Here is a 14,656-nt window from a genome sequence, read left to right as displayed (position 1 = left end):
GAAGCTCAAGCTGATGACCAGGTTGGGTTAATATCACATAGCCAGCAAGTCCCTGAAGAACAGACTGGTATTACCATGTTGGCAGCCTCTGAATCATGGCCGTAGTAGAGACCATCTGTTCAAGTCCTGAGCCACGTTCCTGACCCACTCCCCCAGAATCAGATCTTAGGCCCCCTCTTACCCTGCCTGCTCCCACTCTCACCTATCTGCTTGTGACTTCCATCACTGAAGCTCTAGCTCAGCTTCCTCTCCAGATGTCCGTATCTATCAGCTATAGGACATACCACTTCATAAAGTCATCATACGGGTGCCTTAGATTAATTTTGTTCCAAACTAACCCTGTCCCTCCCTTGGGATTTCTGTCCTTTGCAAAAGGTAGCACTCTTCCTCCTAGTAAGCTCAGGGAGTTAATCGGGTCTGCCTTCCTTGATGCTCAAAATTCACTTGTCATGCTGATTCTACCGTATCCATATGTTGTAAATCTGCTCTGTTTTTAAGCTCCACTCTGAATGATTTATTTCTCATTTTGATCACTGCAATAGCCTTGGCCTCCTAACTTGTCTTCCTGTCTCTCCTTTCCCTCCCCCAATCATCTCCCAAGGTACACAAAGCAAGCCCACTGAAGCGAAACTGTGATTGTGTTCTCATGTCTGAAATTCTGCAGTGGCTCACCGTGACCCTGGCTCTGTCTTCACCTCCGACCGTCCCATTTCCCCTTTGGCCTGGCCACCAGAAAACACTGCAGTTCCTCAGCTGGGAGAGCCGAGTGCCCCCCAAAGCAGCCACTGTTCCTTTTATTCATCTCTTCTCATCTTCTAGGATGATGCCTTGTCAAGTGAAAGGATAGGGCTCCAATGGTAATACATATGATTTACAAAAGTCATGTTTTAAGAGGAGCTTCAGAAAACCTATATAGTATTTATCTTTGTAAACATTTCTTTCATGAGAAGTTTTACTTTGTAGGTATTTTCTGATTCCTTAATTAAGGACTGACAGGGAGCCGGGAGCATTCGGGTGCTTTGTCTAAAAGACTAATTGAGGTTTGTTGTTTTAGGATACGAAGGGGTGATAATTAACTAGAGAGAATTTTTTAACAGTTTGGTTTTATGACAGTTGTAGGCTGTCATCTTTTGGAGAAGAGTTAAACAAGGTTATACCCTTATTTAAAAATGTAGGAAGAAAATTAAAATGAAGTGAAAAAATGTGAAAATGACTGCAGCGATCATTTCCACGCAGGAATTAGATTAGGTGGAAGGAATTAGATCTGTCAGAAGTTATTATCTAAGACCTGCTGGTTATTCCAAGTAGATCGGACCGGCTCCTTGTCATGGACACTGCAATTTTCAGCAGCTCAGAATCAACATGAGGCTCAGTTGGGGCACAGAGCAGACTGTTCTGCTCTTGCTGAATCTGATGAGTTTTCCAATTGTCTTGGCAGTTTCTGACTCAAAGCAGGCAATGGGCGCCTTTTATTAAACCAGGCCAACAAGGAGGAGACAGTCAACAGGAAGACACTGAAACATCCCCGAGCAATACCTTGGATAGGGACTACTTGGGCTGTGCAGGGAATCGCTTTTTTAGAAGACTGTTACATATCTCCTCTCTAAATATTTATCATGGGTTTTGGTTAGCTCACCGTGGCCATTGCTCCTCCCTGCCACAGAGTGTTACTTTCAAAGCTGAGCCCTGCTCGGTCCTGGGGATGCCTGCTGACTGTGGAGAACACCAGGTCCAGAAACCTCCACGGCAGGGGGTTTGAAGTTGGGCACACTACTTGGTCATTGCTCTCCAAAGCACATCATCCAGACACAAAGCCTGTGTGGCCAGGCCCTGCAGAGCATCTGCCCCTTGGTACAGAGAGAGCTACAGCCAGCGACCTCTGTCCACTCCCAATACTCAGACTTTGGGTCCAGGCCATTTGCCTAGAGTCTATCCACTATTCTTCAGGGAATTTTAATCAAAGGAACTCACTGCTCTTCCCTGCCACTGGGTCTTGTTGGAGGCAGCTTATACCTATCTTTCCAGCTCTTCTTAAAACAGAATCTCAAGCAGAAACTTGCCCCTTCAGTCCCAGAAGGAACTCGTGTTTGTTTTTTTTCTCTCAACCAGTTATCCAAAGTAATGGAAGCCCTGGATTCAGTCACCATAGCTCCTGCTCTACTCTAACCCCAGCTCCTGCTTGCCTGCTTGTTGTACCTTGACATGACTAAAACAGGCCGTTCAGGCTCACCCCAGAATAAGAAGTGCTCCTTCAGAGGAGTAAAGTCCTCACTGCACAGGGGAGCCCTCACTTCAAGTACCCTCCCGAATTGGCACCCCATTTAAGTCCTTGTCTTAACCAGTTCCCCGACAGACTTAAAACGAAAAATTGCAGAACTCAGAAGGCTCCAAACTTTACTATAATATACCCTTACCAGTAAAAAGTTCTTGAGCATTCACAGCTGATGCATGTATATTTATTTGCATATTATGTGCAAGAACTACTGTACTAATACAATCACTTATTCGTTTAAATATATTCACTGGGTGCCTGCTGTGCTTCAGGAACTAGAGATACAGCAGAAAACAAATGTTACTCCTGGAGGTGGCCATAAAGATTATCTAGTCCAACCCAGGACAAGTTGATTGTGAAAGTGAGGCATAGAGAAGCGACATGATTTCCCTAGAATTGCATAGTAAGGGATTTAACAGTGATATTGGAAGACAGTGCTAATGAACTCCCAGAAAAAGGAGAAGAGAAGAGAAAATAGCTGCTTCTTTCATGGTGGTTTGGTTTACAGTCCATGTGGCTCCCCATGTAGGACCAGTGACTTCTTGCCCTTGTGGAGCTTACGTTCTAGGGAGAGGGAGACAGACTGTAAACAAAGTAATAAAAAGATATAGTATGTAACAGGATAATCAGTGCTTTGGAGGAAAGGGCAAGAAACTAGGATAAGAAATGCTGGGGGTTTGATTTTGAATATATCATATGTATAATAAAACACATTCATTTATAATCATAACAGTCATAATTAGTCATTCTTATTAGACATTCATAAATAGTCATTCTTATAATAGATTGAGACAAATAAACATAAAGAGAAGTTCCATTATTTTCCTGCCCCCGGATTATACTCTTACCACCTGGGGTACATTGTACTACAAATTTAGTGACCACAGCCATCATTATGGAGACTGTAAGTCAACCATGAAAGTCACTGAACTCTTCAAAGTGCCTGAGTTTCATGACCAGTAAGTACAATAGAAGGACTGGGTTAGCTGATCCGTAATATTCCTTTTAACAGGGATATTACACACTATTTATTATTTTATAATCTGCAGAAATAGTTAGCATACTTGTCTCAGCAAAGGAATGATTCAGATTGTTCTTTTCTGAAATAGAGGACGTTCCTGAGTCCCTGTGGAGGCGTCAGGAATGAGATAGGACTTCCATAGAGCAGAGCAGGTGGAGTGAAGATACCAGATAAGACACATTTTTTTTTTTTAAGGAGAGAAGCCTCTGAGGGAAAAAGTCCAAATGTGTGGTTTTCAACATAGACCACAATCTAAATTGTTGCCTAGAATAGTACAAACCCTGTTGTCTACCCCTTCTTTCCTGGATCTTGCCCAACAGTTTACCCAGCCATTCTGGCCATGTATATTGATGAACTGTAGCCAAGATGACCATTTAGAGAGCAATTCTGTCTACTAACCCTCATTTGGCCACAAAGACTATATCTGGAACCAGAAGAAGCTACTGCAGCCAGGAATAGGCTCCCGACATTAAGCTCATTCTCATTCATTCAGGGTCGCCAATGCCCACAGCACAAGGTTGAACTCTCTCCACCCAGAGCTTGGTTGTTGTTCGAGGACCAGGTAGGGGTTAAGCTGGCCACTCATGGTCTTTGAGCAGTTACCAAAATATATTCAAGCAAGACTCTGAAAATCAGAGGATTACAAAAGTTCTAGGGTGGATGGTGGGCGAGGAGCCAAACCCTTGAGGTCTTAAGATCGACAATACAAGACTAAAGGAAAGTAGTAAGTTAAAATCTTTCATGCTGCAGTAAAGAGAGGTGAAATTCTGTTTGGCTTAACATACTGGAAGTCAGCATATCTGTGAAGATCCTGTAATCAGAATTTCTGTTTGGAAGCAGGAACAGCTTAATCAAAACTTTTCCGGCTGCTCCTCTCCAAATACTGGTTATGCCCTAGATGTCCTGTATTTCTTATTTGTTTGGTCAAAGTATAATTTTATGTCTGACTTTCTGCAACCAAGGCGCATTTTGATATAAGGAAAGTAATGTTTTAGACAATAAAAATTCAACTATGTTCTGTTTGAATATTTTATACTTTTACTACAGTTTGGTGAATTTAACTGAGCTATGGGCTTAGTTAAATACGAAATGTTAACATGCTTTATGATTTTAAATGAGGTTAGGAAATTTCAGATAGTTTTGATGAAAGGATCCCTCCATTCTGCAGACTGTGGCATATTTTATTACTGCGAACAATTCTGAGTCTGCAGAATCTGTTTCAGTGAATAATGTTTCCAAAGGTCAGTGGTATTGGATGGGACGGAGATGAGAGAAAGGGATGCGCCGGCCTAGGCCACGACAGGCCTCGCGGGCCTGGCGACGCAGCCATCCGGCGGCTACTGAGCACAGCCAGCGGCGGGGCCTGGTGCGCATGTGGGTCGGTGGGGAATTAGGAGACCCCGTCCTCACTCTCAAGGGGCCCGGTATGTAGGCCAGGACACGAAGCTCTGGCTTTTATAAGTCTTTCCCCCGCCGCCCAGTAGAGTGTACACTCCTCAAGGGGACACCTCATGCCTTCTACCTTTTTTAAGTAGAGACAAACAACATTGTGTGAATACATCGCTATCTTAAAAAATATATGCCCCCAAAGCATGCATACTATATTATTCGGGGTTCTTTTGATTATAAATGACAGAAACTCAACCCGAGCTAACTTAAGTAAATATAAAAGTTTCCCATGCACGAGGCTAGGAAGGCGGTTTAGCAGTGCTCCATCTCGGGGATCAGGCAGCTTTTCTGTGCTTTTCTGGGCCCGCTGGCCTCATTTTCTCCCGCTGCAAAGGCCTTTGTGCTTGATTCCTCTCTACGCTCCAGAGCTCAGCAGTCGGCTCAACCACCTCAGCAAAGCGAGACCTTCTGTCTGTGAAAATTGATGTACCAATATCAGAGAATTCTGGTTGGCTCTGTTAGGGCCCTGCCCAACCCTGAACCAAATCCATGCCAGGAAATGGATATTATGATTCGTCTAGCTGAGTTCATGTACCAGCCTGTGCCCTCAGAGGTGGGGGGAGCTCTGCGATTGGCAATTTCCCCAAAATCATATGGAGTGAGGGAGGAAGTCCCCAAAGGAAAGCAGTTGTGCTGCTAGAGATATACTATGCTGTTCTTCTTCAGTATACATCGTTTGCAAGAGCACCTTTATTTACTGCAGTATTACATGGCCCCAGATTATTAACTTTGTGCATCACTATATTCTAGTGAGGCAGTAGGTATATTGGAAAGATCATGATAGGTTTCGAGGAGGGTTTCTCAACCTCAGAAGAATTGATGTGCTGAGTGGAATAATTCTTTGTTGTAGGGGGCTGTCCTGTGCATTGTAGGATGTTTAGCAGCACTCTGGCCTCTACCCACTAGATACCAGCTCCCCCCATGTCGTGACAACCAAAGTTATACCCAAGTATTACCCAGTCGGGGATGGGGTACAAAAATTACTCCCAGTTAAGAGTCACTAGCTTAGAGCTAGAAAGATCTGGGTTCAAATCCCAGCTCTGAAATTTACTGGCGAAGAGGTTTAGGCAAGTGGTTTAAGCTTTCTGAGATATTGTCTATAATGGGATTCAAAATACTCAATTGCAGGATTTGAAAGAATTAGAGATAGTGTATGTAACGCACCTTGTACACAGACGTGTTTAACCGGTGGTAATAATCACAACTTGCTTATTATGAGCCAAGTATTTTAGATTATTAATTCATTTAATCTTCAATATAATTCTCTAAGATAGATACTGTTATTAGCATTATTACTACATGAAAGAACTGAGGCTGTCTAGGAAGTTTAAGGAACTTACCTACAGTTACTAGCTAGTTAATGACAGAACTGAAGTTCACGTCCCCTGCTTACTCCAGAGTACATGCTTTACCCTCTAAGTTACACCATAGAAGCCCAGTTTTCAAAGGCATCTCACACCACATTAGTTCTACATAATGAGATCGAAGCATCTTTAATTCTGTCACAAGAGGAGTGTCATTGCTTCCTATTAGCAAAAGAATGTAGATTGACCCACTGTTGTTTGTTGTAGCCCCAAACTATAAATCTTTTCGGCAGTATTTTGGGTCTTGATGTTAAAAGTTTATAGAATGTATGGTATTTATTGAATTTCTTAAAAATAGTTAAGCCAGTCGCTTAAAACCAAATTCTAATGATCAACATATTTAGCCTATTACCAGAAACACGTCACAGGCATATTGAAGGTATTACAACGTCTTGCTGTTTTCTAGCATTTCCCCCCCCTTTTTTTTAAGGGATCACAGGAGAAAATTTTGTTATTTTCATCCAAGTTCAAAATAATTGCTGTTTACTATGTATGGGGGTACGTTTTAATGCTAGGAGCTACGCGAGCTCCAGAGATGACACCAAGGGCACCGCAGACCTTCCAACACTTATGCTGTGTAATGTGCTTAACAGAAGAAAACGCCAGCGCAGCGGGAGGGCGCGCAGCAGGGAATAACCCACCCGATCCCGCAGGGCTCATCCGCGGGGAGCCAGCGCCCCTAAGGGAGGCGGCCGGGCTCGAACTCGCCGTCTCACGCAAGACTGAAGACCTGGGCTTTGCCTTGTTTTTCCCTGACTCGAGGACGTTAAAAAAACAAAACCAAACCCACCATTCTCCTCGCAGCGCTTGGAAAGCCCGAAGGCCCGAATGTCACTCAAGCATCTGCTCCTGAGCCGGCTCCCCAAGAAGGGAGCGCTGGCAGGGGACAGCTCACTGGGGTCTGGGGACATGACGCTGCCTCAACATTTTTGTGCTTTATTTCTCCTTACCTTTCAAAAGCTTTTATATAATAATGAGTTTTGCTTTAATTTGCTTTCAGAACCTTCACTGAGGAAAACATTTATTAGTGTTTTAGGGTTTTTTTTTTTTTTTTGGTGATATGGTTGGAAGTAAACTTTTGATCTTATCGGAATGTATTCTCTTTTTCCCCCCAAAATTTAAGAAGGAAGAAAATAACCCTTTGCCACATTTTTTGAATGTCCTCATAATTCTATAACCTTTCTCAATCACAGGTCACTGCTTTGGTCAAGAACGGTGGGGTGTGGAATCCACTTACCTAGAAATGCAGCCTGATTTTGTGACACAGGGTCCAGTCATTTCCAGTTCTTGTCTCTGATTAGATTGTCCTGACTCTAGTATGGAGTGGCCCTTGTGTAATGATCTGTGTAAGACACTGTAAATTGCTAAAGGCCCATCCCCATTATTTCGACTTCCATATTACAGGGGGCGTTTTTGCGTTTATTTGAATATGTATTCTACCAAAGCAATTTTCAAAATGGCCTTCTTTTTCTCCGTTTTTCTATAAGCCCGACTACTGGTACACAGGCAATAGCAGCCTTTTAATCAAATCTATACCAGTTACGCTAGCGCAATGCATGCCTGCTACCAAGGCAAGAGTAAGAGGCAATATTGTGAGATGCAATCAGTCCCCATTGTAAATAATTCAAATAGTAAAGTTCCAAGCAGAGGAAACCAATAACCGATATGCTATTACCACAGGGTAATTTTCGAGGAAATTTTTTTATTTATTAAATGACCACAAAGCTGGAAAATGTATACATACCAGCAATGTTTTTATAAGAAATTAATTATACCTTCAGTTTCTGTTTAGGAGAAACACATTCACAGTCCTTTGCTGTTATAATTTTTACTCCATCTTTTGTTCTCCTTGGAACATTTACAAAGAAGGCATTTTAAAGCCCACTTGTCCTTTGTACTCATAAACTGTTTTTGCACAGCTTCTAGGATATTTTTAGTGGGTTTAGGAAATGGATTAGAGGTGCCTAATGTCTTTCTAAAATCAAAATGATGCACCAGTGAAGAAATACTTGGTTTTTACCCAGTGAGCACTTAAGAAAATGGCCCAGAGTTTTAAGAACATTGTCTTCTTAAAGAGAAAAAAAAAAAGTTTTAAATAAGTAGATTTGGAATGTGTTTTTATATTTCCAAACAGTATAATTTATTGGAGAGGAACTGGCCCAGTAAGGAATATCATGATTCCCCAAATCTTCCCCATCTTGGTTTAACAGGATATACTCTGGCCCTGTCTGGATTTTTTTCTCCCTGCACTTGGAGCTCTCTGGGAAACAGTTCTTTCAAAGGAGGCCAAGTTTAGACCTGAAGGTTATAGAACCTTGAGATCCAGAGATGCCACCAAAGGTCCTGCAGATGAAGCCTTCAGTTTAAATGACTCTAGAAACATAGTTTTTTGAGTGGAAATGTACTCTCGCAAGCACTGAATCCAGCTCTCTTTTCTTTACTCACAAGGAGACAGAGTTGTTAGTGACAGTTTAGGATTTTGATGCAGTTCAGATGACTCCTTCACCAATGCGCGTCCCACTCCTTATATTCTGAAGCATAGTTAGAGAGAAGGTGTTAGTTATCTCAGTCTCAGGAAGTGTGACTTTAAATGTTAGGAATAAAGATTTTCCAAATGATAAATCATGTCATCAACAACCTTTTAACTTATGAGAGTCCTAGACTTCATGATGTTTCCATTTTGTCCACTCATTCAACAAGCTAAAAGGTGGTAACCAATCAGGGACAAACACTCTCCGTTTTATATAGGTCCTTGACATTCTGCTGTGACTTCAAACAATTAGATCTGAGAAGTCTTAAGTGTAGGATTTTTAAGAAAGTCTTTTAGTTCAGTTTTTTTTGTTTTAATGTATTGATTGTTGTTTTTTGTTAATCTTCACCTGAGGATATTTTTTCCATTATTATTATTTTTTTTAGAGAGAGAGGGGGAGGGAGGGAGAAACATCGATGTGAGACACATGAATTGGTTGCTTCCCACATGAACCCGATCCAAGGGCCAGGGAACATGCAACCCAGGTATGTGCCCTTGACTGGGAATTGAACCCTTGACCCTTTGGTGCATGGGCCGATGCTCTAACTGCTGAGCACATGAGCCAGGGCTATTTATTGATTTTTACAGACACAGAGAGAAGAAAAAAACAGACATTGATTTGTTGTCCTACCCATTTATGCATTCATTAGTTGCTTGTATGTGCCCTGACCAGGGATTGAACCCACAACCTTGGCACTGGGACAATGCTCTAACTAACTGGGCTTCCTGACCAGGGCCTCAAGAAAGTCTTTCTCTTAAAGTTAAAAAGGAAACCTTAAGTTTCCATGCCATAATTATTTAAAATCACAAATTAGCTTCTGAAAATGTGTTTTCTGTCTGCATATTATATAGAAAGCCACTCTATCCCCTTTTTTCTTTTCTTTTTTAAATGTTTTTATCGATTTCAGAGAGAGGAAGGGAAAGGGAGAGAGAGATAGAAACATTGATGAGAGAGAAGCATTGATCGGTTGCTTCCTGCATGCCCTTTCCTTGGAATTGAGCCCACAACCAGGGCATGTGCCCTGACGGGGACTCAAATGGGCAACCTTTCGGTGCATGGGACGATACCCAACCAACTGAGCCACACGGGCCAGGGCCTGAATAAGTTCTTAACATACTCGGACAACTTGAAGTTGGCATGGAACAATGGGGTCTGAGATGTGGAGGGGTTGCTCAAGCAACTGGCTCGAAAAAAGGAAAGAGATGGGGCAGTAGTTGTCCTCTGAGTGTGTTTAGGGATTTTCTATAGTTCCATTATCTTTGTTTTCACCTTTGAACACTTAGAATCTCATTAGAGGTGATTCTCCACTGCCATTGCCTCAGAAACCACTAGATACTTTGAGGAAGGAAGCGAATGGCCTGAGCGTGAGTTCTGAGATAAGGAAGGAGGGGATTAACATATATTTGCAGTTCTGACGCACACCTATTTGCATCGGCAGGGTATTCCTGACTGCTGTCAATCATCCTGGACAGGTCATGAGGTCAAATGTGTTAACCATCCTGTTCTGTAATGGTATTAACCACCACGGTAATTTTCATAGATAAAACAGAATGCACAGAAAGTCATGTACATATCTTAAAAGAATCATAGCTGATGACATATATTGATAATGGATTGCCTGGAAGCATTCAATCTTTTCCCACTGAGCAATATATAGTCTGAATTACTTTGCTGTTTACAGTGGCACATTAAATTGCCCTAAGGAAGAAATAAAAGGTAAACATTACTCTTTTTCTGTTTCTGTTACTTGCAGGTCTAATGCAGAATAAGCACAGTTATGCTACATTAGAACAATGGGCGTGAAAGTCCCAGATTTAGGATGCGGATCATGTACTCACATGAGAAAGCCCGTCAGCTGGACCCTATGACACCAAGTACAGCTCAGAATGAGAAGTTACTTAGCTTTTTAAACTCAGCCACAGGCCTAACTTGAGTGAGGGCAAAAGGCGTATTTCTCCCTCAATGTTGATGTGTTTACACTAAAAAAATGGCAGTTCAACCATCGGTGGCACTTACATCTTGGTTAGACATCTCCCAATACGGTCTCTCTCCGTAGGACATGACCTCCCACATGACGATGCCGTAGCTCCATGCGTCACTCGCCGAGGAGAATTTTCTGTAGGCAATAGCTTCTGGGGCTGTCCACCTTATGGGTATTTTCCCACCCTGGAAAACAAATTGGAGATTTCTCAGCTGGCTTGCAAGCGTATTAAAAATGAAATGGCATTCCAATTAAATATCTTTTGTTAGAAAGACCTAAATACTGCATGATAGTGTTGGCATTTTAAGTAAAAGTCAAAAGAAAACCAGAATAATGCTAATATCTCAGAAATATTTTTCCTATAATAGTTATTCAGTGGAAATAGCTTTAATGGGAAATAAGTCACACTTCAGAAATATTTTATTTCATTCATTAGAGAAATTTATTTTCACTTTAGATCCACACAATTAAGCTCACTATCATGCCATTTGAAGAAAGTTCCAGATTATAGGACATTAAAACTAAGTACCATTCGACATTCATTAAACATTATATTGCATGTATTAATAATAATAATAATAATAAGTTCTAACTTAATTGAAGACAAGCGGTTAAATACAGAACTGAGACATTTTCTACCAATTCAATGTTTATCAGAATGTAATTTCCTTTCCCTTTCTTTCATTTTCATCTGCTGTGATTACATTTATTTTAAATTAAAAAAATCCTTTAACATTACACAAGATCACCAGAGAAGGAAAATCTTTCCTTATAACACTTTTAGGCCAGTTTATATTTTTGTTCTTCAGCGTTTAAGTTAACATCCGAACATATTAAAGAGATTTAATTGCATGAATTTAGTCTATACTATTCAGGTATTAAAGTCGGCTTTCTGTATTATACTTACTTTTATCAACATTTATTACATTTTATCTCTTGAAACACTCTATAAATCCCTTTTTTTTTTTTTTTTTACTATAACGACAAGAATGAAACAATTCATTGTTTGATTTACAATCTCTGAAATCTTTGCAGCTCTGAACAGCAAGTTGAGCGGCTAGGGCAGCCCTGATGCCACTAGATGGCAGAAGAGAACAGCGAGCGGCTCCCAGGCCGGCCTCAAGCTGCGGAGCCGGCCTCCCCGCCCAGCAAGGGATTTCCAGGCAGAACCCACCGCGAAGAAGCTCCAGCATCACCAGCACTTCCCTCTGATCGCCCTCTGTGCGCATAGTCAGGGTTAGGGGGTGGGAGGAAATAAAGGGGGTATTCTTTGGTCCTTGAGGCATTTAGATCTAACATCTTTAAAGGGAAAGCCATTAATCGGGTCATCTAAACACGACTTATTTAGTAAATCTAAACACTTCTTACTTGAAGAGAAAAAGAGATTCAACCGAAATAGGAACAATTAGGTTTCACCAGGCAAATGAGAGCATTAACAGAACCTCCATTTTAAAGAACTGTAGCAAGGACTTGTTCGTAGGAAACTTGGGGAAAATACCTTTAATTCAATCTCTGGATTTTACAGGTGAATGGACTGAGCCCAGGGTGTAGAGATTTAGAAGTTTAGAGATTCCTCTCCACATTATTAAGCAAATACTCTCTAGTAATGGCATCCTAGTAATATTATGGGACACTGACATAAAGATGTAAATACTCCAGCATGGGAGAAAAGTTGCGCCAAATTTACTTTAATGTTTTAACACTGAGTATCCATAATCATATATCATAGTGTAACAGAAGGGAGTCTGAAACCTAGGGTCTGCTCCCTCTGGGGCAGCACCAAATTAAGACCAAGAAATTAAATTTACCAAGTTGGTGATAGCAGTTTAAGAGGGAGGTGGTGGGGAAGGGATTTGCAAGGGGAGGATTCATTCTTGAACCCAAAGTAGAGTTGCCAGATAAAATATAAGACCCACAGTTAAATTTGAATTTCAGATATATAACAAATACTATTTTTATAAGTGTGTCCCATGATGAAATATGCCTTTTTTGTGTATGTCCCAAATATTGCATGAAACATATTTGTACTAAATAATATTCACTGTTAATCTGAAATTCAAATTTAACTTGGTGCCCTTTATTTTTATTTACTAAACCTGGCAATCCTAACACAGGGCCTAAAAAAATTCAGGCCCTAGCCGGTTGCCTAGTGGTTAGACTGAAGGGTCCCGGGTTCGATTTCCGCCACGGGCACGTACCTTGGTTGCAGGCTCGATCCCCAGCTCCGGGCGCATGCAGGAGGCAACCAATTGATGTATCCCTCTCACATTGATTTTTTTTCTCTCTCTCCCTTCCACTCTCTCTGAAAAGCAATGGAAAAAATATCCTTGGGTGAGGTTTAAAAAAAAATTCAGAAATGGGAACATTGTCAACGATCCAACAGAACATAGGTAGTGTTCTGAAAAGACTCGTGTGGTCTGTACTTCACGAGGGGACAAGGGCACTCAGGCTTATTTGTACACCAGTACTACGGCAGCCTTTGTTTTATTGCATGTTTGTGACTAAAGCGCCTCAGTCCTGTTTGTGGCTTTGCCTTTTGAAGCCACTTAAGTCAGTCTCAGGCTTGTGGAAGCCACACTTCCAGAGAATAAAGGCCAAATCTGTAGATTTGACCTCAGAACAGATGCAAGAGCAGCAGCCTCATCTGGCATTTCTGACTCTGGATCTTTCTTTGTCTGTTCTGGAGAACAATACGTGGGAGTGTGAACTGCTAGTCTGCTGTGCTGACCCTTTGCTAAATCTGTGTGTGCTCCATTAGGACAGGCTAAAAAAACAGAGTTAAAGGTTATTTCATGTGCATTCACTTACAAATGACATCTCATATAAATTATTTACATATAAGTTTATATTTTATATAACTTGATATGACATATAAATGATAACTTCATCACTTTCCTTCTTAAGATTTTATTTTTTTCCTCAAGGGCAAGATACGTTTGATGAATAGCATTGCTACCCTCAAAATCCGTGTGTTGAAGCCCTAATCGCCAACGTGACTGTATTTACAGATAGAGCCCTTGAAGAGGTAATTAAAGTTAAATGAGGGCATAAGCGTGGGCCCTAACCCAGTAAGACTGATGAAGACAAAGAGACAACAGAGGTGTGCGGGTTCAGGGAAAGGCCATGTGAGGACACAGCAAGAAGATGGCCAGTTCATCTTTATTCCAAATACTATTCCAGTGTCGCCTTGTAATGGAAAGTGTGAGCTAGAATAAATCTTAAAATGAAGTATGAAAAATTGGCACAGAAGTTTTAATATTGGAGATACAATTCTAATGAACAAAAAAGCATGGTCACGTGGATCTGACAGTTTGCATAAACAGGCATAATTCCGAGTGTATGTGGGATGGAGGTAAGCGTTCAGGTCTTTTTCTAATGGGAAGATACATACTGGATACGGTTTATGTCTAAGTGCAAGATGAGCCAGAAGGGAAGCGGTCACTAAGATTACTGCATGATCTCTATCCACTTCCTCACTTTAGAAGCGCAGAAGCCTTCTTTTTTTAATTGCCTGCATGGACTTGTGGCCTAATCTCCTCTGCCTATTCTGGCCCATGATCTTGAATCATAGACAGAGGTAATGCACAAAGGTACTTTCTTCTCAAGGCATTAACCGCCAGCTGTTTGTTTCAGGTTTCAGGAATGAACAAACAGTACTTCAGATCTGAAATCACGATCATCGGAACATTACAGCTCGCTTTACCATATGCTTATGAGAAAAATAAAGGTTACCAAAGATGCTGATCAAAAGCCTTCTCATTTATTAAATACCTCCCCTATACGGTGAGCTTAATTACTTAGGATATGAAGGAGGAACAGGAAGTTAGCAAACTGGATCCCCACTGAAAGAGCTGTTAGCAAACCTTTTTCCTGTTTCTCATACTGAGGGCCGTTGTCTAGTAAGTAGGTAATGAGGCTGTAGCAGGAAAAGTGCTGACGAGGGAACCAGGAGCCTTGTACACCTGTAAACCCTGTGCCCCAGGAGTGGAGTTATATTATAGGTCTAGGTAACTAACATCTGTGTTTTAGAATCTAATC

General features: G+C 41.3%; 1 protein-coding gene across 1 annotated transcript in view; it reads right to left on the bottom strand.

The window, feature by feature from the left end:
- Nucleotides 1-14,656, bottom strand: part of EPHA6 (EPH receptor A6) — a 771,763-nt gene that overhangs the window by 25,761 nt on the left and 731,346 nt on the right. Inside the window, exon 15 of the mRNA XM_087818112.1 lies at nucleotides 10,654-10,803. Within this exon, the coding sequence (XP_087674238.1) occupies nucleotides 10,654-10,803 (150 nt within the window). The remainder of the gene's footprint in view (nucleotides 1-10,653; nucleotides 10,804-14,656) is intronic.

This window comes from Miniopterus natalensis, chromosome 6 (genome assembly GCF_054644295.1).
Source record: "Miniopterus natalensis isolate mMinNat1 chromosome 6, mMinNat1.hap1, whole genome shotgun sequence".
Classification (NCBI taxonomy): Eukaryota; Metazoa; Chordata; class Mammalia; order Chiroptera; family Miniopteridae; genus Miniopterus; species Miniopterus natalensis.
This window is presented reverse-complemented; position numbering and strand designations above follow the sequence as displayed.